The sequence below is a fragment of the Falco biarmicus genome, chromosome 4, assembly GCF_023638135.1.
Source record: "Falco biarmicus isolate bFalBia1 chromosome 4, bFalBia1.pri, whole genome shotgun sequence".
Lineage (NCBI taxonomy): Eukaryota > Metazoa > Chordata > Aves > Falconiformes > Falconidae > Falco > Falco biarmicus.
The window spans coordinates 68,108,925-68,132,684 of NC_079291.1; the positions used below are offsets into that span (position 1 = coordinate 68,108,925).

The 23,760-nt window shown below is 40.6% G+C and overlaps 1 protein-coding gene across 6 annotated transcripts; it reads right to left on the reverse strand.

Moving 5' to 3' along the window:
* Positions 1-853: 853 nt before the first annotated feature.
* SUGP2 (SURP and G-patch domain containing 2) lies at positions 854-23,707 on the reverse strand. 6 transcript variants are annotated; one of them, XR_008821585.1, is made up of 12 exons: positions 23,531-23,696; positions 22,856-22,977; positions 20,020-21,702; positions 18,962-19,079; positions 17,755-18,263; positions 17,455-17,566; positions 16,130-16,650; positions 15,102-15,166; positions 14,287-14,423; positions 1,465-1,610; positions 1,044-1,125; positions 854-868 (listed from the first exon to the last, which is right to left on the reverse strand). XR_008821585.1 is itself a non-coding variant. In XM_056337279.1 (11 exons), the coding sequence occupies exons 1-10, from the start codon at positions 23,686-23,688 to the stop codon at positions 10,971-10,973; spliced, it is 3,546 nt and encodes a 1,181-aa protein (XP_056193254.1). In that variant the 5' UTR covers positions 23,689-23,707; the 3' UTR covers positions 6,255-7,880. The 6 variants fall into 6 exon arrangements, 4 of the variants coding, with proteins under 4 accessions (XP_056193256.1, XP_056193254.1, XP_056193255.1 ...); XM_056337279.1 differs by lacking the exons at positions 854-868; positions 1,044-1,125; positions 1,465-1,610 and adding exons at positions 6,255-7,880; positions 10,971-11,091 and having other exon boundaries at positions 23,531-23,707; XM_056337280.1 differs by lacking the exons at positions 854-868; positions 1,044-1,125; positions 1,465-1,610 and adding exons at positions 6,255-10,779; positions 10,971-11,091.
* Between the last annotated feature and the right edge of the window lie 53 nt (positions 23,708-23,760).

Genomic DNA, 23,760 nt, shown 5'->3' on the forward strand with positions numbered 1-23,760 from the left:
TCTACCAGTGAATACAAAGAATAAGGCTCTTTGCCACACCCAAAGGAATACATATTCTACAAATTCCTATCCTAGGACACACTGAACCCAATCTGCCGTAACCAGAAATAAAACTCACATAAACTCCAGTGGATACAAAGTGACAGGTAAGTAGGTGGCAGCAGGTTAAGCTGCACAGTGCTGACTGTGCTGCATTCTGGTAATTCTGATGCTTTTATAAAACATGAGAATTACCTATTCACAGCTACTTTGCCACTGGTATTTTTTGACATGCAAAGTTTTGATACACTTTGTCTTGTTCTTCTTCATTAATCAGAGCATTAAGAAAAAGCTAGTTAACCCTAAAACTTGTAAGGTCTTGGACTGGAGTTGTGTTTTCATTTTCACAGAACATTATATTAGACAAACAGGCCATGACAGATACTTCTTTTGCAACAGGAGAATAATTCTGCACCTTGAAATGTCAGCTATTTCCTTTAGTGCTCTAAAGACCGGAAGAATCCAGGGCTTTGTGTGTGTAATTATATAATTTTATATTTAATTAGTTTTAATTGCCCCACCATCCGACTAGAGAAAACATAACTCTAAAAACTTGGCTTAGCAGGTTTTGGTTAGTTTTTAATTGAAGGCTTTGGCCCAGGAACCAAAAACATTTTGTTTTAGATGATAATGTTTGCTCAGTTGGATCAAGCTGTACGAAAAACAAATGTGGTCCATTAAAACATGCAGCGTAATTTATACAGTAAAATCTGTATTCAGACATAATTACCATATGATCACAAGTTGGGTGATATGCATTGGTTCCACAAACATGTAAGTTAGAGTCATTTATCTTATGGAGGAAGAGTATGTAGTTCTGGCATTTTATCTAAAATAGAAAATAAAAGTAAAATTTACATAGTGTAGTGGATTGCGTCTGAAAATTTCCTGGTACCTCAGCAGCAAACAAACAAATCCAACAGACATAAATGAACTTGCTTTTACTTTGTTTATTAAAAAGAAGCTTGATACTGTAGCCATTTTCATTTTAGTAAATAACTTACAGGGGAAAACAGAAGTTCCAATCTTGTCCTTTCCTCTATGAATACATTCCAGTTGTCTTTCCTGTGTAGCAAACCAGTATTCCTAAAAGCCAAAAATACATGTAAGGTGGTATATCACAAATTTTTGCACCCCCACCCCCAAGTTATGTATAAAAAAGTCCCTAAATAATCCTAACTTTGAACCTACTGGGGTAAATAAGCATGTTTTTACATATCTCCATAACATGCAAGGCATAATAAATAACCTGAAGAGAGGTACTGCTCTGCTTAAAAAAGAAGATTCTGTGATAAAGTTTCAAGCCTTGAAATAGTAATACTTTTATACATTTAAAACCAGAACATTAAGTTCAAATTAAGAAAACCACAAGCAAAGTATCTTTTTAAAGAAGGTATGGGGAAAAAAAGAAACATTTTAATTTACCCTAGCTATTTCTCTAGAAATATTATTCAAGTCAAGAGCAAATACTGCATCTCTGCCTCCAACAAATAAAGTATTAGTTTCTTTATTCACAAGAAGAGTGGAAACATTGGATAATGATTCTTTCATAAAAGTGTTTATAATTCCAGCTGCAAAACACAGAATATAAGTTATTTTAAAAATATTTATCACTAGAATCACAGTGTTACATAATAAAAATTCCAGATTGCAAACAAATTGTAACAGAACAAAGGTAAAAGCTTGTACACATTTTCAGAACATTTTCTAAATAATACATAAGTATTTGAATAAATGCATAGGTATTCTTCTCCCAATTTATTACAGGAAACTAAACAAAGCTGTTATTATTATTTCCTATAAACCAGAACCTCCAGCTACAGCAATTACTGTTCAGGCATTCCTCACTGTCATTTGGATGAGTGCATCCGCAACATTTGAGGTGAAACAGTCCATAGCATTCTTTCTGTGCCTAATAAAAAATAAACTCCCAACACTGTGCTGTGTTTCTGCTTGTAAAATTCCTATTTTTCACTTACTTTGGTATTTTACTGTTTTTCTGTGAAGGAGTTCTCAACAGATGCTTTTGTCTCTTTTATTAATTGCAAAACAAGATAAAGGACAACCTCAGTGCTGCCCATTTTCAGAAATTCAACTAGAAATAAATTTCTCCCAGATTTTATTCCTTGCCATTAAATAACTACTGGCAGTAATTTCTTTACGGTACTTGAAAGTATCCTGCGAAGGCCCTCCAAACTAAGTTTCTGTAGTCTTCAAATGTTTTCTGAAACTTGTCAAAATCTCTTTCATTTTCCATTCAGTTAACCACTTCCAGCCATCCTAAAAATTAAAAGCAGTTTAAGTTCATTGTAATATTTGATAAGATAGGTAATATTTGGTATTCACTGTAGTATTTTTGTAAGAGTTGTACACATGCCCTTTTACAAGACTTTGTAGCTATTACCTATATTTATACTAATTAGAAGTAAGACACTATGACGGCAATTCCAAGCTATTACCAGCAAAACAAGCTTTCTGCTAAGTCTGCGATTCTCATTTGCAAGCAGTGATGTTTCAGATTTTCTGCAGGGTCACTAAGCACTATTTCACAAACAGTAAGAACAACTGGGAACATTTGCAGCAGTCAGCTATTTTAAGTATTTAAGAAACACCATAGCTAAACCCACTTTATTTACAGTAATTCACCAGGTTTTAGATATATGTTATATAAAAATAATATATATACATATTAAATCAACCATGTTAGGAAAGAAGAACTTCCATTAAGTTAATTAGAATCAGTTACTCTTACTCTTGGAATATTGGCAGTCCATCTAAATGAGCATGCCCTCCAGCCAATGCTAGAAAACTTAACAAAATTAAAGCTAGGTAGTTGTCATCTGCAATTACAGAAACCACAAAGCCAGATTCCAAATCTGCTTTCATAAAGAAGGGAATCTCTGCTCTTTCTGCACTTTCATCTGCAGGGGAAAGCCCACAGCTGAGGAAAGCATTTGCATAAGCCAAGTAAAATAGTGTTTGGGTTAGAATACTTTTAAATTACTGAATCAGGTCGGAAACTTCAGAAAACTATTGAGTAACTTGTTAGCCCCTGTACTGCAACCCAGGGTGTGAGTCTGTACAAACAGATGTTGCCCATGTGCCAAGACACTTTCTTGGCCAAGAGCACCTATACCCTAGGATGTATGATATTTGAGAACAGACTGTTTTGTTTTATACTCTTCTGTGACCAGCTCTGTTCACAGCATCTGGGACCTGGCAACAACAGACACCAGGAGTTTGCAGCTATTCTGTCCCATCACATCTTTATTTCAGTGGACAAATCTTAATTCTGACCCTGGATTCCCACTGCACATTTTGCTTTAACCCATCCCCTGACGGGTGCTTTGGACTGCGCATGTGGTGCAGTGGAACAGAGGCGGCCCAGGCCTGAGGGACAGGAGGCATGCCCCTCACTCATGGCCCCAGGCTCCCCAAACGGCACCCCAACCCAGCATCACTCCCCTGAGCCCCCTCACCCCTCGGGGGGCAGCCCCCACACCCCCCCCACAGGACCCCACCAACCAACACCGCCATGCCCCAGCCCGGCCACCAGCCCCACTCCCCTCAGCCCAAGCACTCTCAAAATGGTGGCGCCGCCCCAGCCCCACTCCCCTCAGCCCACACACCCTCAAAATGGTGGCGCCTCCCTCAGCCCCAGGGTAGCACATGGTGCTGCCCACCTGGGCACGCAGGCCCTGCAGATATGGTGGAGCCACCCTGGGGCAGCGGGACAAAGACAACTCTGGTCCCGAGGGCAATGCCCCAGACTTTCCCCTGCCGGGGATGCCAGAAGCGGAGCCACGCACACCCCTGGGGGAAGGTCCATTCGGTGCCGGAGACTGGTGGGAGAGATGGGTGCTGTGAAACCCAGGTACCGATCTCCCCAGACTAGGGGCTGTGTTGAGATCTGAGGGGAAATGGGCACAAACACATTCTCCTTGTTTCATAGTAAAGTTTGTCACACCTGCTACCTGAGGGGAAACCGGTACAAAAATTCTTATTTCATAGGAAAGCCAGTCTCACCTGCTAACTGAGAGGAAATGGGTACAAAATGTCTCCTCTTTCATAGTAAAGCCCGTCTCAGTGGCTACCTGAGGGGAAATGGGTACAAAAATTCTCGTTTATAGTAAAGCCAGTCTCACTCGCTACCTGAGGGGAAATGGGTACAAAAATTCTCCTCATTTCATAGTAAAGTCTGTCACACTTGCTACGTGAGGGGAAATGGGTACAAAAATTCTCCTCATTTCATAGTAAAGTCTGTCACGCTTGCTACGTGAGGGGAAATGGGTACAAAAATTCTTGTTTCATAGTAAAACCCGTCTCACCCGCTACCTGAGGGGAAATGGGTACAAAATTTCGTTTCACAGTAAAGCCAGTCTCACTCGCTACCTGAGGGGAAATGGGTACAAAAATTCTCCTCATTTCATAGTAAAGTCTGTCACACTTGCTACGTGAGGGGAAATGGGTACAAAAATTCTCGCTTCACAGTAAGGCCCATCTCACCCACTGCCTGAGGGGAAATGGGCACAAACACATTCTCCTTGTTTATAGTAAAGTCTGTCACACCCACTACCTGAGGGGAAATGGGTACAAAAATTCTCGTTTCATAGGAAAGCCAGTCTTGCCCGCTACCTGAGGGCAAATGGGTACAAAAATTCTTGTTTATAGAAAAGCCCATCTCACCCACTACCTGAGGGGAAATGGGTACAAAAATCCTTGTTTCACAGTAAAGCCAGTCTCACCTGCTACCTGAGGGGAAATGGATACAAAAATTATTGTTTCATAGTAAAGCCAGTCTCACCTGCTGAGGGGAAATGGTTACAAAAATTCTGCTTTATAGTAAAGCCCATCTCACCCGCTGAGGGGAAATGGGCACAAACACATTCTCCTTAGTTCACAGTAAAGTCTGTCACACCCGTTACCTGAGGGGAAATGGGTACAAAAATTGTTTCATAGTAAAACCAGTCTCACCTGCTAACTAAGGGGAAATGGGTACAAAAATTCTGCTCTTTCATAGTAAAGCCCGTCTTACCCACTACCTGAGGGGAAATGGGCACAAACACATTCTCCTCGTTTATAGTAGTCTGCCACACACTCTACCTGAGGGGAAATGGGTACAAAAATTCTTGTTTCATAGGAAAGCCAGTCTTGCCTGCTACCTGAGGGCAAATGAGTACAAAAATTCTCCTCCTTCATAGTAAAGCCCGTCTCACCCGCTACCTGAGAGGAAATGGGTATAAAATTTGTTTCACATTAGAGCCAGTCTCACTTGCTGAGGGGAAATGGGTACAAAAATTCTGCTTTATAGTAACGTCTGTCACACCCACTACCTAAAGGCAAATGGGTACAAAAATTGTCATTTCATAGTAAAGCCCATCTCACCTGCTACCTGAGGGGAAATGGGCACAAACCCATTCTCATGTCATGGTAAAGGCCGTCTCACCCGCTACCTGTCCTAGCATTTGTCTCCTCTCTAGGTCATGGTGGCGGGACCAGCACAGGGAAGCTGCTGCCGGTGTTCGTCAGGAACGCTGGCTTTCTTGTGTCAAATGACACCCCTAAACAATGGACCATCTTTGTTGTTTATGGTTTTTGTGATTTAGGGGAAATGCATGTAAATTACACAGGCATGTGGGTGACAACTGATCTGCATCCTCTTAGGGACTTAAATTTAACAACCTGGATTGAACAGTAAAATAAACGAAGGGTTTTTCTGCTCGGTGTATGCAACAAATGGGAACTCTGCAGAACTCCCCTCCACTAACCTTCCTCCTGCTGACATCAGTAGGTAACGCACAGTAACTGGTAAGGCATCAAATAAATCCAGAAGTTACAGATTCTCTTTACATTTTTGTGTTGTGTGACCTCTTAATGGTCTCCCATTTTAGACTGTTTTTCAGAATTCTTATTTCTCATCCAGTAATAGTTCCGGTTTCTGAAATAGGTCTTGTAAACTGTTCAAAGATAGAACTTTTGTTAACCCCATGAATCAAACAGTCTACAGTGAACTTCTGCCAAAGGGGCAGCTGTTTTAAAAATTGGATTTTATTGCTTTGTGTTCACTGTTTTACTATTGCTTTATTACCTAGCGGCAGGATATGAAATACGATTTCCCCTTCAAAGCAAAGTCTTGCCTAGGAAATAATTTTCAAGGAAATTAGCACAACCTTCTAATGACATGAATTAGGCACAAAAAGCTGAAGAGAACACAGTGTGCTACCACTTTCTTAAACAGCAGTAACTTTATTGCCCACAGATAATGCAAACATTTTCCACACTTGCTGAAATTCAGCAAGTTACCTACTTAACAAGGTTCACAAAAACTATTTATTTCAGAAGTACCCTATTGTTCTTTTGAGCATATTCTCATTTAAGGTGTTTATTATTGCTCAAATCTACAGTCTGGTTGTGATTGGCCACTCAGTCGTGAGATATGCAGACTTAAAGATCATACAGGACTTTCAGGAATTCGTTTTTAATTAGAAAATACACCTGCCTATAGGATAGAAAACAATCCAAAATAACAATATTTGAATTTCTGAGTCCAGACTTTCTTTGGGCACAATACATCAGGATTAACTTTAAACCAGAACGGAGTATCAATAGAAAAAAATACTGTACATTGACTTTGAGAAATAACATCTCAGCACAGATTTAAGTGTTCACACTAAGGATGCTACAGTGTCTTCTAAAAAACCCAAAAAATAAATAGGAAAAACATCATTGGTATTACACCAAAGAAAAGTTTTGAAGGCAAAAAAAATGGAAACATCTCTATTAGTCCAACACAATTACTCCAAACAGTATATTATTGACTGTAGTTCTCTTACTCTGTTAGGGCACCTCCCCCAAAATGGGGATCTCCTCATTTCTCTCCAACGAGAGCAAATGTCCTTTCTTCTAGAACCAGGTCCTTAAGTATCGTAAATTTTTGAAGGAAAAGGAGGAAAAAGGTGTAGCCAGGGCTTGGACTTGCCTCTGTAAAACTTTTCCTAGCTGTCAATGTAAAAAGCAAGGGACAGGAGGCCTGGCTGGTATCTTTCACAAACAAACACTCTCACTTTACCTCTGGATGGAAGGCAGCTGCACAAGTGTTAAATTTCAGTTTGTTGCAATTTCCCTCCTCATATCCTGTCTAAAAAAGGAATTTGAATTTAAAGGCAACAGTAAACCACACACATATGTAAAGAGAAAGTTTTGCTGTTCTAGTCAGTACACCAAGAAAATCAGAGAGACAACTAATTCCTGGGATATGGGAATAAAGGGTAAAATTCTTGCTTTCTGACTGGGGCACAACGGTTTTGACGTTCATGTGGAAAGTAACACTGTCGTGTATGGATTTAATGCACTAGAAGCCACATGAAGAAGTAACTAAGAAATGATTTAGTGGGTATTCTCAACAGAGACATTTAGCAGCACAGAAACAGAGGGACCTTCCTTCCCTCACACACTATAAAATCCTGCTTTACACTAATATAACACTGCGTAATCTCAATTCCACTTGTTAGTGCCATAATGATGCATATCTCTTACAAATGGCCAAATTCACAAGCAAAACATTTAAACCAGAAATTGTTTAGTTCTACATTTATTGCAGATATTAAAAGATTAACAATGCTAACATGTTTACTTACACTAAAAAGAAATGTCAGTTATCCAATAACATAAACATCTTATTGTTACTAGCTTAGCACTACTGCCAATTTGCACGGAACAGAAACTAGCAAATTGCTCTACAAGATTAATGGCAAAAAACAACCAAAAGACAGTAGACACACCACTGAAGTTAGTTAAAATGTTCACTGAAGCTTGCAGTCTTCATGGAAGAGAGCCTGGAACTAAAATAACAGAAAAGAAGCTAGTAAACTTTAAACAAGGCAATGTATCTGCATAACAAATGTTTCACATGTACAAGTATTTAAAATTTTCAAATCAGAGCTGCCTGCAAAAGCAGGTCAAAATAAAAGGAAATTCCTTTTGCAAAAGGAGTGTAAGGTCATCTCTTGGTAAAACAAGATAAAAGTGGCAAATGGTTACCCACTTGAGAGCAACACTGGAATCTCAGCACCAGTACTGCTCTGCTGATATCTTGTCCAAAATTAAAGTTTGGCACAAGAAAGACAGACCATACTACAGTCATCCAGGGTAGCAGATTAAGATTTTCCCAATGTTCACCTTTATTCTCAAGACAGCATTATACTCCAAATTGAATTGCACTCAGGAAGGACGGTACCATTTTCCAATCTGGGTACCAACAATTCTCCCAGATCAGGCGAGCAGGTGTTTAGCAAATGCACCCCGAATGGTACTAGGCCCAAAAAACTCCGGTTAAATCAGAGCAGCACAGAATGCTGATCTGGGTCCGAGAGAGTGGATTTCAACCTAGTGTGAAACTCCACTTCGCCTTGTGCCTTTCTGCAAATAGTGTATCATATGATCAAGAATCCTTGCAAAATGTAAATGTGAAAGAAGAGGTGAACTAGAAGTTTGCAGGGAAATAAAAATGGTGAACAGCAGCTTCATCACTGAAACTAAAAGAAAAGCTACACCCTTTTGAGTGGGTCTGAGAAATATATCAGAGGCCAACAGTATTGGTTCCAGAGTGCCATTCTAAACCAGACTGGGATTGATAGATCTCCTTTTCAAAAGGCTTGAGGTTTCACACTGTGTAACTGCTAATTAGGCACAGGAAAGAAAGAGGGGCAGCGAAGAATACACTCAAATAGGAACTTAACAGGTAAGCATACACTGCCACGCACTGTAATTGATGATCTTTCAAGTAGCCTGTGGTCCAAAATGTTTAAGGATTTTAAGCATCTCCAAGTAAAGCCTATGAGGAATGTCTGGGCTATCAGATGTCCTTAATCAAGTCTGACAACCAGATAAACTTGTTTGTCTATAGCCTTCATGCTTCAGCTTCTTGTAATGTAAAGGTGAAGACACATGTGATGTTCATGGAAAAACAGAACTACCGGTGTATTTTTCTATACCTGCCATCGTGGTTTTATTTGGTGATTATGTGCTTCAAGGCAAGTAAAACACAAAATCACAAAAAAGTGATCAGAAAATTACACCACGACATGATTTTGTTTCTTACAGTTTCAAAGACCCATACAGTAAAGAAAAAAAATTGCATTCATAAACTAAAACTGATCGTTACAAGCAAGGAAAAGTTTGTTGCTATAGAATGAAAATGAAGACACTCCCTTTCAACCAGCAGGGTTTTTAATGGAGAAAGAATATAATTTTGTTCTTTAAACAGCAGGCACAGGCAAGTTGATAACTGAAGAACACACTTTCTTGCATAATTGTCAGTTAGGAACTTGAGATGCTGCCACGTTACTGTGGGGTGCTATTAGTGGTGTACTACAAGCTCTTTGCTCTACAAAGAAGCATGGTGCAGGATGGAAACATCAGCAAGACAGCACTCACTGCTAGTAAGCAGAACATGCGTCAGCTCAAGATCAGCTCTTTAAAAAGAACTTCAGTGAAGCAGGTTTTGGTACTGTAACATTCAAGTGAAGACTTCTGACTAGTTTTAGAAAGATAATGATGGAGAATGAGTACACTAAAAAGTGTGATATTAAATTCTGTCACTTTCGGTAACCCAATCACAGATCCCTTATTAACGTGCAAGTCAGAAAAAGATGAATGTTTATTTGTGGTAACACTACTAAATCTTTCATGTCTTCAGAGCTGCTTCACCAAGCAGTTAGGCAATGCTTTTTGTTGAAGTACAGTAGATGAATCCAGTCTTCTCTTTCATTAAGTTCTGGAATAGTCCCTTAAAAGTACAAGCTTTTTGTCTTGTTTCTTGGGATTTTTCAATAAAAGACCTTCTGCAAAGCAAGTATTTAATAGAAACAGAAATGACTCTCTAAACTGATGGTCTTATAAAACTGATGATCCACTTCCAGATGACTTCTGAATATCTGACTTCCAAGTGTTTTCTTCAGTATTTTCTGCAGACACATGAATTGCACCTGGTCATGGCTTGAACTTCATTGAGAAGAAAAGAAATTACTCAAGAATTTGTTGGAGAAGAGCTGCAAATTTGTGTAAAAACAAAAAGTACACTTAAAAGTATGTACTACTTGTTCATTACAATGAAAAACCTTAGCAGCCGAGGTTTTCAAGGAAGAGTTTAGTGTTCTCAGACTTGGATGAACTCAGTTATTCATCCTACACTTAAAAGTTTAGAATCCTATACAAAATAAGCATGCAGGCAGTGACTCTTCATCAAATTGGCATGTGGAGGAAAGGAAACTGCTTTATGCAGACTCCAGAAGTAGATCAGAAGATCAGCCCATCAACAACATGTAGTATAATAAAAATCTGGACTGCCTTGCAAGAAGATCTGAATTTGAGAAGATTCTTGGTTTCAGAAAGGATCAGAGCCAAACCAGGCTAGTCACGTTTTTCATGTTGCTTATTCCGTTTTTGGGTAAGCCATCTCATCACAAACCAGGCAAACTTGGCCAAAAAGAGAGGTAAACAGGCACTTCCGAGAACAAAATCAGTTGTTTCTTCCTCAGAAGATGACATCCAAGTTGTTAGCTTGCACAATTAAATACAAGACTAACTTTAATCTTGGAAAATGTTTTAATACATTAGTATTCAAGTCCACTACTATAGAACAAAATGTTCTTCATACTGGCATACTCTGCCGAAGATCTTTCACACAGCAGCCTTTGCATATCCGTGCACTTTCTAGCGAGCGAGTCTCTTATGTCAAACCTAGAAAGTAAGATTGGGGGTAATTCAGCAGTTCAGAGCAGTTCAACGTAGGTCTGGATTTTCATGAAATGTTAAGAAGCCAGATATACTCATGGAAACAGTACTATTTTCTTGGTAAAGGAAGACTTAAAAAGCCCTGGTATTTTAATGTTTGCAGGAATTCATAAACCAGACGTGTCCATTGCACATACCTATTTACTTGCTCTTTTCTGCCTGTACATTTGTATCATTCTTTGACGGAAAACATCAAATGCATCTTCTTTATTTTCTTCCCCTGCAACACCCAAGCCCTCCCCTGCAGAGGTAGCACCCCTAGGGAGTAAAATGAATAGTTAGAACACTCTGTTTCTGTTACATTTGACAATGTGCAGAAGAGATCTAAACAATAGCTTCCAACATAGACACAATTCAAGTGGAAAGGAATTCTGCTGCTTTTGGGGGAGAAGGGGAGCAGAGGCTTGGTATCTGGCATACCAGATCAACTATAAAACAATTCCCACCTCCCATTACACATGCAAATACCCACCAGAAGAAAATGCTCCTGTGATATTAAGGGAGCAGTGAAGATACAGTCATCTGACAGATAAAATTCTTACATGAACTTTAACCACTTCATTCATGGCAGATAGGATCCTCTGTCAAAAGATGGCAAAAACTGCCTCATTTCTTAAATTTCAAAAATGACAGAAGCCAGAAACTTCAAGGAATGAGTAGGAAACACCATGTAACTCTGGATAAAAGATAAAATTTTTACCAAGGGAACACAATGCTGCTTGATTAAAACTAGCACCCAAAGCAAGCTGAAGTCTGTAGGACACACACTATAGACAAAACCTGGAGCTTCTGCCCCTCCAAGAAAAATGAGTCATTAACTCATCTCTTCATCCAGACAAGCCAATAGAAGCAGACAGGCCTCAACAATATCAAAACAACTTTCTGGCCTGGAAGTAGATGGAGAGGATGACCCACAAGAATGCAGAGACATAAATAATTACAAACCATCTCTTTCTCCAGGCTATGTGCATAGAACATAGACACTACAAAGCTAAGAGTAATGAAACTTCTGCCACAGGAATGATCCTCTGTGCCAGTTTTATCCTCCAGGTCAGTTACATTAGTATTATCTAGTAAAGATTTCATTACATGAAGTACAAAATTTTTTTAGATTGCACCACATACTGAAATTGGGATTGCTATGCTATCAGGGTGAAATTTGAGGACCTAGAGTACAACAAAGAAAAATTATTCTTATCCAATTTCTGTAATGATAGGTCCACTTAAGCCAAGTAGCTTGTTGTGCAATTCTGAAATAACATTCACAGACTCTAAAAAGCAAATTCAACTTTACAGTCCACAGCAGAAATGGTGCTGTTTTCCAAAGACCTCCCAAACCTTTGCTTTTTTCCATCTTTTATAGTATGACCTGTTTGAAGCACACTCTCTTCACTTGCTGTTTTCATTACACAACAGTATGTTTTTTCTATTTACACCATAGTTTCTCTTCTAGATTACTTTCAGAATAAAAAACCCAATCAAAGACATGAGATTACTCAGAGGAGGGTCTGTCCCATACAACGTTCTGCCTTTGAGTGTGGGCTAGGTTTTTTGGTTTTTTTAAGCACTTTTTGAACGGTAAAATTGGTCAGACTCATAGCTGTGACAAATTAGTTCTCAAGACAGAGAACAGCTCAGAAGACTAACATGAATCTCCATTTAAAATTTCTGGACCCATCATTTCCATGAGTTGTCACCATGCGATTCACGTATTTTTTACAGTAACATAAATAAAAATCTCAAACCTGCAAATATGACTTGCTCTCACGCCAAAGACAAGTTTTAAGCTTTCCTAACAAAAAAGGTTCTCAAGTTTCTTTGTGTAACAACTGATGTGCCTGAATACATCAGTTTTCACCATCAGCGTTAGATAATGATGAAGGTATGCTCTACACTGGAACTGGAGTGTCTCCAATTATTAATCCATCCCCTTTTGCTCAGAGAATGAGATTAGACAGCATGTGGACTTTTAAACAAGTCATCAATAGAAGAGTTGGTAGTTTTCAAAAGGGGAGGAAAGAGTAGAGGCTACAGATTACTAAAAAAAAACCCCTGCAGTATCAAAGCAAATAACAAGAGAAAGCAAAATGTTAAATTGCACTGGTTTCAGCCTGAGATTGTTGCAAAGTATTGTCCAAAGAACAACTTTGATGGGAAAGTAAAGAAGTGCACACTGTGAAAATAATAATGGAGTTCTCTCTACATTACAGAAAAGGTCAACAAGTTTTTGTAAGAGGTACAGAAAGCAGTTCTTCACTACTCTTTGCAGGTGTCTTTACAAGAGTGACACAGCAATGGACTCAAGCTGAAAAAACTATATTACCACATATTAAAAATGCAGTTATTTGGCCAGAAACTATAGAATGTGGCAGGCCAAGTGTCAGATCAGATATAATTAAATAGCTCATGATCAGCTGTGCAGTGAAAGTTGTGCCAGGAGCTACAGAAACCAAAAAATTACTCATATATTTGGTCTCAGTAAGTTTTGGGGTTAAGAAACAAGATTCTAATGTAAGAGAGCTACAGGTGAGGTAAGTTGCTTTCTCATCCATTTGCTGCTAAGAAGGAAATACAGAAAATACAGTGATGGCCACTGGATCACAGGGAGCACTAACAAAAAAAGAAAGCAAACAACCAGAAGTATCCCACCAACTAAAATGACCAGTACTGTCCGAGACTTGAAGAGAACAAAGAAATCCCTGGAAAAAGAAGACTGTTAAACCACAGACTACAAGTGTGGACTAGAAAGCTTGTTATATGGGTTCAGAGACGAATAAATGGTTTCTGCCTCCTTATGCAGCCAGGGAGTTGAAGGAGGTAGTATCCAGTCTCTGTGCTGGCAGCAGTGGACACCGGATACAGCAACTTTAAAATACAAAATGAAGATTCAAAACCAAAACTATATTTTAAAGGAAAAAACACACTTACCTTCTGGCAGATGCACTTACCTCTTTCAGTATGCAATGGAATGAATCACATAATTAAGAGTGAAAATAAATTTGTTGCCTAAACCTAGGATACTGTGTACGGCATTCTCAAAGTCTATTTATATATTATGTACCTGGTGTGGTAGCAAGGAGATTCCCAGGATAATACTATGTGTTAGGTTTTTTTAAACCTAAATACACCAAACAACAAAAACCACCTCCTGAAGAACAGGGGCACCCATATATCTTTATATATATTTATATCTACACCATTCACGCTGCAGCCTTCAGTGATGTCAAACTGGATGGCAAGAAACAGCCACCTTCCACAGCAGACTGCCCAGCTTGGCCAGAAAAATGCGTGAAGTCTCCACGCTCAATTCTGCTGAGGCCAGAGACCAACGTCAAGACGGAAACAAAACATGGAACTAGCCACATCTAGGTGGGTCAGATAAACACAGTGACTATTAGAATCCCAGCCTTTGCCACAGCTGTCAAATTTCTGTAGTGTGTTCCCATTACATACACTTTTACAGGCTCTCTGATTCCTTTTCCTCGTGTACCAAGGCCATGTCCTTCTTGCCAGCCCATCTTCTGAAGCATCTGGAAACCCACATTCCTGTTTGTCAGTTTCTTGTGTGAAAATTCTAAATCTTTTGGTTTCTATGGTGAGGAAAAAACAGGAAAACAAAGGGGTTTTTTGTTATACAGGGAGATCATGTATTAAAAATCACTCAACCCCACGCACCACCCCCCAGCTAAGTGTGTTTGAATTTCTGGATACACAGAAATATCTTCTAAGCAGCACTTCATTAGCAACACAGAAAAAGTCTATCAAAGACTAAATACCTGACTTGTCAGGTTTTTTTTTTAAAAAAGTATGTATTTCAGGTTCTAAAACTGTTTAACTACATTATCACAATAGCAAAAAGTACACCTTCATATTTTATAAGGCAGTTATGGTTTTTAATAACAAATATTGAATGATTTGATGACTGAATCCCTATTATAAATACAGAAGCAGTCTGTAACATCGTAGCAATTTTGGACAATTACAACATATTTTCCAGACACTGATTTCTTTATTATTATTTTAAAATAGAATACAAGATTAACACACAACTTTTCAACAGTGCTCCAATCACAAAATGTTTAATTTTGACACAGGTAGTTAAAAGACAACAGGAGCCACAGCTCTCCTCAGATTTAGCCCAGTCTTTTTCAGGATCAGACTCTTCAGGTCTTAATTGGATTTTATGACAATGACACATTTTCAGAGGCTGTCTCTTGTAAAGAAAGCTGATTCTCAGAATGCAATAGCAAACCAGAAGAGTTATTTACCTTCTTCTTCTTTGTAACTGGGCAACCACGAGGCCTATCATAAGCAATTCTGACAGGTTCATGCACTGCAAGTCAAATCAAAGACAAAATTCAGCTGTAAAGAAAAACAATTTTAATACAGAACTCCAAAAGCACATCTCAAGTGGGACTTTCAACTCAATGCCTTGGCCTAAAATCAGAAGCAACAACAAAAGATCAGAATAAAATAAAATAAAAAAAAAAACCCAAACGGTAAGACTTTTTTTTCCCCCTCCACCACAGAAAAGGTAATTACTACATGCATGTGTTTAGTTTTGGACATATCATACCAGCAACACACTGATGGGTGGTATAGTGTAAGGACTTCAGATTTTTCATTTCCCTGAGCTTCTGTAACACTCTGATACAAAATTCCGACTGGACTTAAATGAGGTTATTGTATATCATTTTTTTGTGATATTGTATATCACAAATTACAACCTTCACCAATAAAAATCATTATGCAGAGAAAAGACATTTGTTAAAGTAGCTGCAGAGAACATATAATCAGTTTTAAGCTACTTCTCTCTCAATTCTTAGAACATCATGATCTACTGCTGCTGTAGCCATACTGACAGGCCAATCCAAAGTCTAAATATATTTAGTCAAACACTCCAAATATATTCAGTGCTATACTTAAGTCTGTTAAACCTTCCATACACTGATAAAATAAACCCCACAACAACTACTACCATGAGTTTTTTAAGCAGCAGAGAGGGTAACATTCACATATACTTAGAGAATATCTGAGGAATGATGTTTGATGCAAGAAAATAGTTCAGGAATGATGTTTGATGCAAACTTTGCTATTGCACTGCAGTGCAAAGACCGTTACACAATTTACTCAGATTCTCCTTTGTCAGTTGAATGAACCCTTAAAGAGAATATTTTGTTCATTTTTATATTAAAAATTTTAATTCTTTTAGTCAGTAAGTCAGTAACAAAGTACATAAAAATCAGGAATTCTGTACTTACTGACACCTACAAAATATCTTTGAAGTAACACTCACCTTTTGGTTCTTCTATGAGGCAAATCCTTTTAGATGCAGGAATCATACCAACTTTCAGAGACTTGCTGCTGATTCGTTTGCGAGGAAACAGGGCACCAGGAGCAGGAGTTGATGCCTGTGTCGACAGATTTGGTATACCACCATCAGATGAGGTGGCTAGCTGCATTTCACCTGTTGAAATTTCCTCTCCTGTTTTGGAAATCATTTCTTCAGCTAGGTTTTCCACACTTCTACCTGCTGACATGTCATCCTCTTCTCCCTCCTCTGCTTGCTCCATTTCCATTTCTTCCAAAGGCTGGGAGATATCCTCCTCAAACTCGGCTTCCTCCTCATTATCTTCTTCCTCCTCTTCTTCTTCATCCTCTTCCTCTTCTGAAATATCCAAATTTCTCTCTTCAGGTTTAGCACTTTCCCCAGTATCAGTTGCTTCTGACACAGCACTGAAGTTAATAGATGGACATAACTCATAGACTTTCATTCGGTAAAATTTGAAAGCAGAACTGTTACGATCCTGTAGAAACCTGAGCAAAAATTACAGTGAAAGTAACATCAGAATTTATTTTTTTTTTTAGCTAGATTAGAAATAAATCTCTTTATTAATTTTAGAATGGTCATTCCAGGTGTTTTTGTAAAACTGCAGGATTTCCTGACAACATGTACTAGGAACACCAATCATTCTCAATTCTTACAGACTGCTTTTTACAACACAGTTTGAGAAGTCCTGATAAAGGATTCAGTACAATTATCTTCATTATATAGATGGAGAAACTAAGAACCTAGCTCTGGATGACCCAGAAGCAAACAGCAGACCCCAGAAGAGAATTTCGGGTCTTCCAAATTTGAGTCATGCAGTTTATGTGGAAATAGGTGTATTGATTCTGAGAGACAGAAGAGAGAACAGAGCTCCATTTTTGTTGGCACAGTATGACTAAAAGAGAAAAACCTGCTAATTTACACTGGAGCACTTAAAAAACCAACAAGATTGCAAATAGTTTGGCAGAACACTGTTTCAAGATGCAAGCTGATTACTTAGGATATGAAAAAAACAAAAAACCACCACGTATATCACCACCATATATATCAGTGCATGTACGCATTTGGGAGAAGTGTCTTTCTTTCTTGGGTATTTCAGATATTCACCATTAATGGAGGTGCTGAGCAGGACAACAGGCAGTATTGCTCAAAATCCTCTGTTCCTAAACACATTGAATAAAAGCATACATCTCAACAAACAATAAAAGGAAATACCTCCTTAGTAACTGTTTAGATGTATTTTGATTTTTCTTATCGGCCCATGTACAGAGATAAATGTGTGGGTTACTCACCAAAGGTCTGGGTTATCTGCACTGTTGTCTATGCTGAACTGCTCAATTTCTGGTCCTACCTGAGCAACAAACTTGGCAAGCTTCTCAGCAGTTTCCATTGTTTTAGCATCCACTGCAAGAAACAGAATGCTCGTCATCTACAGCTTCATACAAAATCTGCATTGCTGGAAGGTCAATACAGCTAAGAACTATCTTCTTTAGCAAAATAAATGATTTTTAAAATTTCCAGCAGAACATTCTATACAGTTCTTTTCTCATGTAATTTGCAATTGAAAAATCTAATGATGGATCTTCACTTACCGTCAGGAAACTGAGAGGACAATGGTGGGAAAAGTTCAGGCGGTGCTAATAAATCCTCGGAATCTGCCCTTTCTTCTGCTGGCAGAGAGACCTCTGAACTGGTAGCACATTGTGAGGATGAGGCTGTATCGAGGGAAGAGTTCTTCTCAGACAGGCTGGTTTCCGATACAGAAGGCTTTGACTGGACTGAACCTTGAAGATGCTTGTCTTGGTGCTTCAGCGCTGTACCAGCTGAAAGCACAGTCTGTGTCCCTATGGTTGCTCTCCTCACCCTCCTTCCTCGAATACCATGCTGTGTGAGAATTCCAAGCCTTTTTCTTTTAAATAGCCTTCTCTTAATACTTGCGACTTTCCTGGCATACAACATGGCCCTGACTGATTCTGTTGCAGATTCTTCTAGTGTTCTGCCCTCACCACCCGCTTCCTTTCCAGATGATGTCCGCCTTTGCATCTCTGATAACTTCAGTCTGTAATACTTGTATTCTAGACTATCTTCATCAGACAAGAACCTAAATAAAACCATATAAATAAAATGAAAGCCTAAGCTGAAAGCACCAACTAATCTCAAATTCTCAGATCAGAAACTCGGTAGCAATCGATCCTTTTTTCCAGGGGTATACATAAGTTGCTACATTAATGTTAGCCTGCACACGTTCTTCTCAGAATAACAGCCATCTCCACTTCTAAAGCAGTAAGTATGCCAAGCAAATAAATGATGGAGGGTTTTGACATAAATCATTTGTCTAGTAATTAATAAGCTACGCTGCAATTCACATGTGAGGACATACTGTCATATTAAAAGATCATTATGTTTGGAAGTGTCTCAGCTTTCCTTTTCCAACATTATTCCTAGAACGCAAGTTCCCTAAATCTGTTAACTTACTCTATGTTTATATCAACTACATGTGCTTACTATTTTCATCTCGTAAATGTAAATTGCTTTTAAGGTCTTGTATTTGGATTGACATAGAGTCATTATTGACAGATAAAAGGAATGCGACCTATTAGACAAAAGAGAAGCAACAGGACGATTTCCAGGGATATCAGGAAGTATAATTAGCTTAGGAAACGTTTTCATAAAGTATGATTAAATATACAGTAGGCTTTGCTCTTACACCCATTGAATGAAATACTGAATTTAATTAAACCTATTCCAAATAACTTAATCAGAGAGTAGTGTTACAACATACTGTTCAAACACACCTACCAATATTCAGGACAGTTCTTTTGAGCATTTCTCTCTTTGGCAGACAAGGTTCCTGAAACAATGCTATTCACTAGCTGTTCAATTGTCTCTACAACTTTTCGATCAGCTCGCTGTGGGGCTGTAGGAAGAAACAAAAAGCAGTCATTGTATTATCCTCATCAACAGAGTATCAGTATGTTGCCTTTTTTATTCTTTGACACACTGACATTTGCAATTTTTCAACATATTAATACAAAATAGGCTGCACTTAATACTACAATAAATTAAGGAAACTTCAGAAACTCTGTTTTCTCAACTCAGCTTACATTCCAGAACAGTTTATAACAAGAAGCACCATGGTTTAAAAAACTTTGCCATCCTGGGCAAGTTAAGCCATCCTTTAAAAGGCAATTCCTTATTGCACCAAAAGGATTTTGTGCAAAGTAAGTCTGCTTGAACACTGCTCTGAAGGGGCGAGTTCCAAATTATTAGCTGTTCAGTGTCAGTGCTGCAAGACCGCCCTGCAAAAGTATCTGAGGTTCAAGCAGGAAACACCTGAGCAGTACAGTAATGAGTAAGAATGCTTTAGAGGGTGAACTAGATGGCCTAATACAGTGGAGGAGACAGTATTCCTATGGATGGTAGTATATAAACAACTTGAAAGAAATATGCCTGCAATCTGATATAAGTGCTAATGGTAACATCTCCAACTTTGCTTATATGCAAATACTTACTCTGTGATGTAGCCAGTTACAGCTGTGGTGCTGGCCTCCCTACCTCGAAGTTGTGAAGCCGGAGGGTAGGGCAGCTGACGCAGCCAAGGGCACAAGGTGAAAATCCTAGTTTTAAAGCATAAGCACGTGCAGGAGAGGGGAGGAAGGAGACATGCTTTCATCCACAAAACTGAAAGCGATTGCTACAACAGATATATTTACTACCTGCCTCAGCACTGCTAGGGGTTTACATGGAATTCCCAGAGTTAGGAATTCCTGACCTAATGAAACCATAAAAATGAAGACAAAACACTAGCAACAACTAAAGAAAGTATATACTGCAAAGTGCCTTACAAGTTCACTCACTTTTAACTTTTGTGTCAGGAGAGGGTTTTTTAAGCTGTGCTGTGGACTCTGGCTCAGTTTTTTTCATCTGAATTGGATATCCACTCTTCTCCAACCAAGCCTTCAAGTTTTCAATGTACTCTCTTCCAAACAAAGTTGAATCATCAAAGTTTGGGAACAGTGTTGGTGCTGGAGCCATTTCCTGGAGCCCTACAGCTTCAAGTATTTTCTCTTGCCTGAAAACAGATGCTAGAGCAAAGGTCTGACCCAGAAGAGCTAAGGACTTACGACACAGAGAAACAGTGGTCTCAAAAGCACTTGCCATTTCTCTTGGATTACCAAACCCACTTGTCTTAATGCTCAACTCATACGCATTGCAGGCCATAAGCAGCGGTGTAACACCTTTCAGTAGGCGGTCTTGTAGCCTCATTATGTATTTATCAAAAGGTTTTATTATTTCAAAGAAGCAGTTCTTTGTTTTCACAGCACCTTTGTCCAATAGCATATTTAAAAACTCATTGTCCACTTTGGGAGTTTTCAGAGCAGCATGTTGTAAACTCTTGATAGTAAAGAAACAATAATCTCTGTGTTCTGGCTTTAAGGAGCATTTGAACGAAGCAAGCATTTTTGCACACGTTTCTGTCTCTAGCTCAAAGAGAGCTCCGAAGAGCCGGGAAAATTCTGCATCGTTTTTTATTGCATGAAACCCAGCCCATTTTATAATTTCTATTCCAAATGTTGAAAAAATGTCTGATTTATCCACAAGGTCAAAACTGAGATTTCTGAAAACATGCGCGGGCTTTGGGAGCCTGAGGATAGGTCTCTGGGTTGTTATAGTTGGCCTCTGATTAGGTCGCGGAGGCAACTTTTGATTAGGGCGCTGGACAGTCACTGGCCTCTGGTTTGGTCGTTCAGCAGCTTCTGGCATTTGATCAGGTTGCATCGCTGGCTTCTGATCAAGGCTCGGTTGCAGTTTTTTAGTGTTCCATTTCTTTAGGGGAGTTTTGATCTCTCCTTTGAATACTTTAGTTTTAACGGCACCCCTTGTAATACGCTTTCCTCGCAGAGCTCTTCCCCTGCCAATGCTGCCCCTCCGTATTGGGGGTCGGAACTCACTGTCAGCTTGAATTCCAAAGTCTACATCATACTCCTGATTTTCCATGTTGCCATATTCATCTTCCATGAGTCCCGGTGATCTAAAATCACCTAAAATATCTGAAGAACTAAAATCAGTTTCATGTGGTCCAGTGGATTCCCAAGAGTCAGGAGGGCCATAGTCCTGGTCATGAGAAGCCAGGGCCCCATACTCCCGGTCATGGGAAGCTGGGCGTCCGTATTCCCGATCATGGGAAGCTGGGCGCCCATACTCCCTATCGCGAGATGCTGGGCGCCCATACTCCCGATTATGTGAAGCAGGACGCCCATACTCCCGATCATGAGAAGCTGGATGCCCATACTCCCGGTCACGAGATGCTGGACGACCAAATTCCCGGTCACGAGACGCTGGGCGGCCGTACTGTTCATGGTAGTAGTTATCTTTCCTTATGAGAGGACTAGTAGATCTATAAGAAGGTCCTGGATAGTCATCTCTAGGGTCTTCAGTCCAGTCATCATGTGGATGGTGCTGGGCGTTGTCATGAGTGTATCTTCCATCATCATGAAAACTGTCTTCATATCTTGGTCTTGGGATTGGCCTTGAATGAGCTGCAATGATAAAAACATAAATACACCGAGGGATTGCAAGCGGTATTAAAAAAATTTTTAATAAACACATTTAGACACCTACAGGAGTCAACATATCATAACTTCTGAAGAACAGTACACATCTCTAATTTTAGGATATTCCCATTTGCTTTCTTACATACATTGAATAATTCATAATAAGTAAAAAGCAACAAATTATTAGCAATGCCTAAACCAACGTTACAAAAAAATTTATTAAAACTAACTCACTAAAGCTGAAACACCAGTTCCACTATAAACCCCATTTTATACTTGCTCACAACCTTCTCAGTCTAGGAAGACGCTAATGCTGTGCAAGTAATGCTTCCATTCAGATTTCTTGGATGCAAAAATATGGAAAGCATGCACTTTCTGTTTCCACACTGAATGGTGGAATTCCACAGTTGAACAGAAGACTGTATTTTCTGCAAACTCATACACAATTATCTAAGACAACGTTAAAGTCAGAGATACCAGAATTGCCTGCCAAGTATCCAAGATTCCCTATTCCCTAATTCCAGTTGTCAAATTCAGGAAGTACAGAATAGTTGAACAAATTAAGTACTTAAATAAATGATTTCTCCGGAGCTTATACAACATTAAAAAAACAGAAGAGACCCCATTTTAAAACTCTCAATTTCCTATGAATGTAATCCAAGTTATTTTTCTAGGCATTTTATATACCCAATATAGAAGATAAAAGAATTTGCAATCATGTTTTGTATATGTGCACCAAATTAAAGTCCTGCCTTCAGCTTTTCCTTCGAAACTAACACAAAATACAAAGCCTTCAGATGCACTCCTACACTTATTTAACTTATCAGGTATCAACAGAATTCCACCCTGCAGCGGTGCCTCTGGAGAGCTCCCTGAAATGGGACCCACTCCCCAGCGCAGCCTCAACAAAATTCCTTTGTCTGAAATTTGGGTTTTTTGCCTGGAATTTGCATTCCACATTGGAACAGCATCAGTCATACCAAGCTATTAGACTCTTCAATAAAAATGGATGTGGAAAAACACCGGCACAAGTCCACGTTTGTGGCAAACCCCGGGAAATGGAAGGCACGGAACGTGACAGAGCTGTCACCAGAAGGGCTAGTTTAACCCGCGGCACACCGCGCCCGGGTTTCCTTACCTTTGAAATGATGGATGGTGTCCTCTATAGCATCGCTGCGGTCCATGCGGTACCTCTTCACTTTGTCCTGCACCACAGCATCGAACGTCTCCCGTGTGATCCGCCGGGAGGCCATTTTCATCCTGTAGCACAACAGCACAATGCGGTCCCTGCCCGGAGCACGGCCGCCGGGGAGCGGCCCCCCGCTGCCGACACCTTCCCGGCCCCGGAGCCCCACCGGGGCTCGGCCCGGGCGGATCGCCGTGAGTGCGAGGCGGCGGTCAGCTCCCCCCTGTCCCGCGCCCGGCGGCCCGGCCTGAGGCGAGCGGCAGCGTGAGGGGCAGCCGCGCCCGCTGGCGCCCCCCGCCCCTCACCGGCCGCCCCCCGGCAGCCCGCCGCCCCCCGCTGCCACAGCCGCAGGCACCCACCGGCAGGAGGCGACGCCCCTGGCCCGCCCCGCGGCCCGCCCCCGCCGGGAGCCGGCCCTGCCCTCACCGAGGCGGCGCCCCCCGCCCCGGTCCCGCAGCCTCCCCGCCACACGGGAATCTCCCAGCAGCCCCCGCGGGACGCGGCTCGCCCCGCCCCCCAGCGCCGCGCCTGCGCACCGCGGGGGCTGCCGCCACGCACGCGCGGCCTCCCCAGCCCCCAGAGGCGGGCGGTGTCGGGGCAGCGCTGCCGTGACGGCTCGGTACTCACGGGGAGGGCGCGGGCCCCAGTCGACGGCGCGGTAAAGCAGAACAGGAGCGGCTCGCTGCTTCCCGCGCCGTCGGCGGGGCCGCGGGGCACCCGCTACCGCGCAGGCCGGGCCCCGGAGCGTGCGGCGTAGTGCGCCTGCGCGGGAGGCGCGGCCGCATGCGCAGTTGGATGCGGCGGGATCTTTTTCGCGCCGCGTTTTTTGGAGTGAGGGGTGTTAGCGCGACTATTTG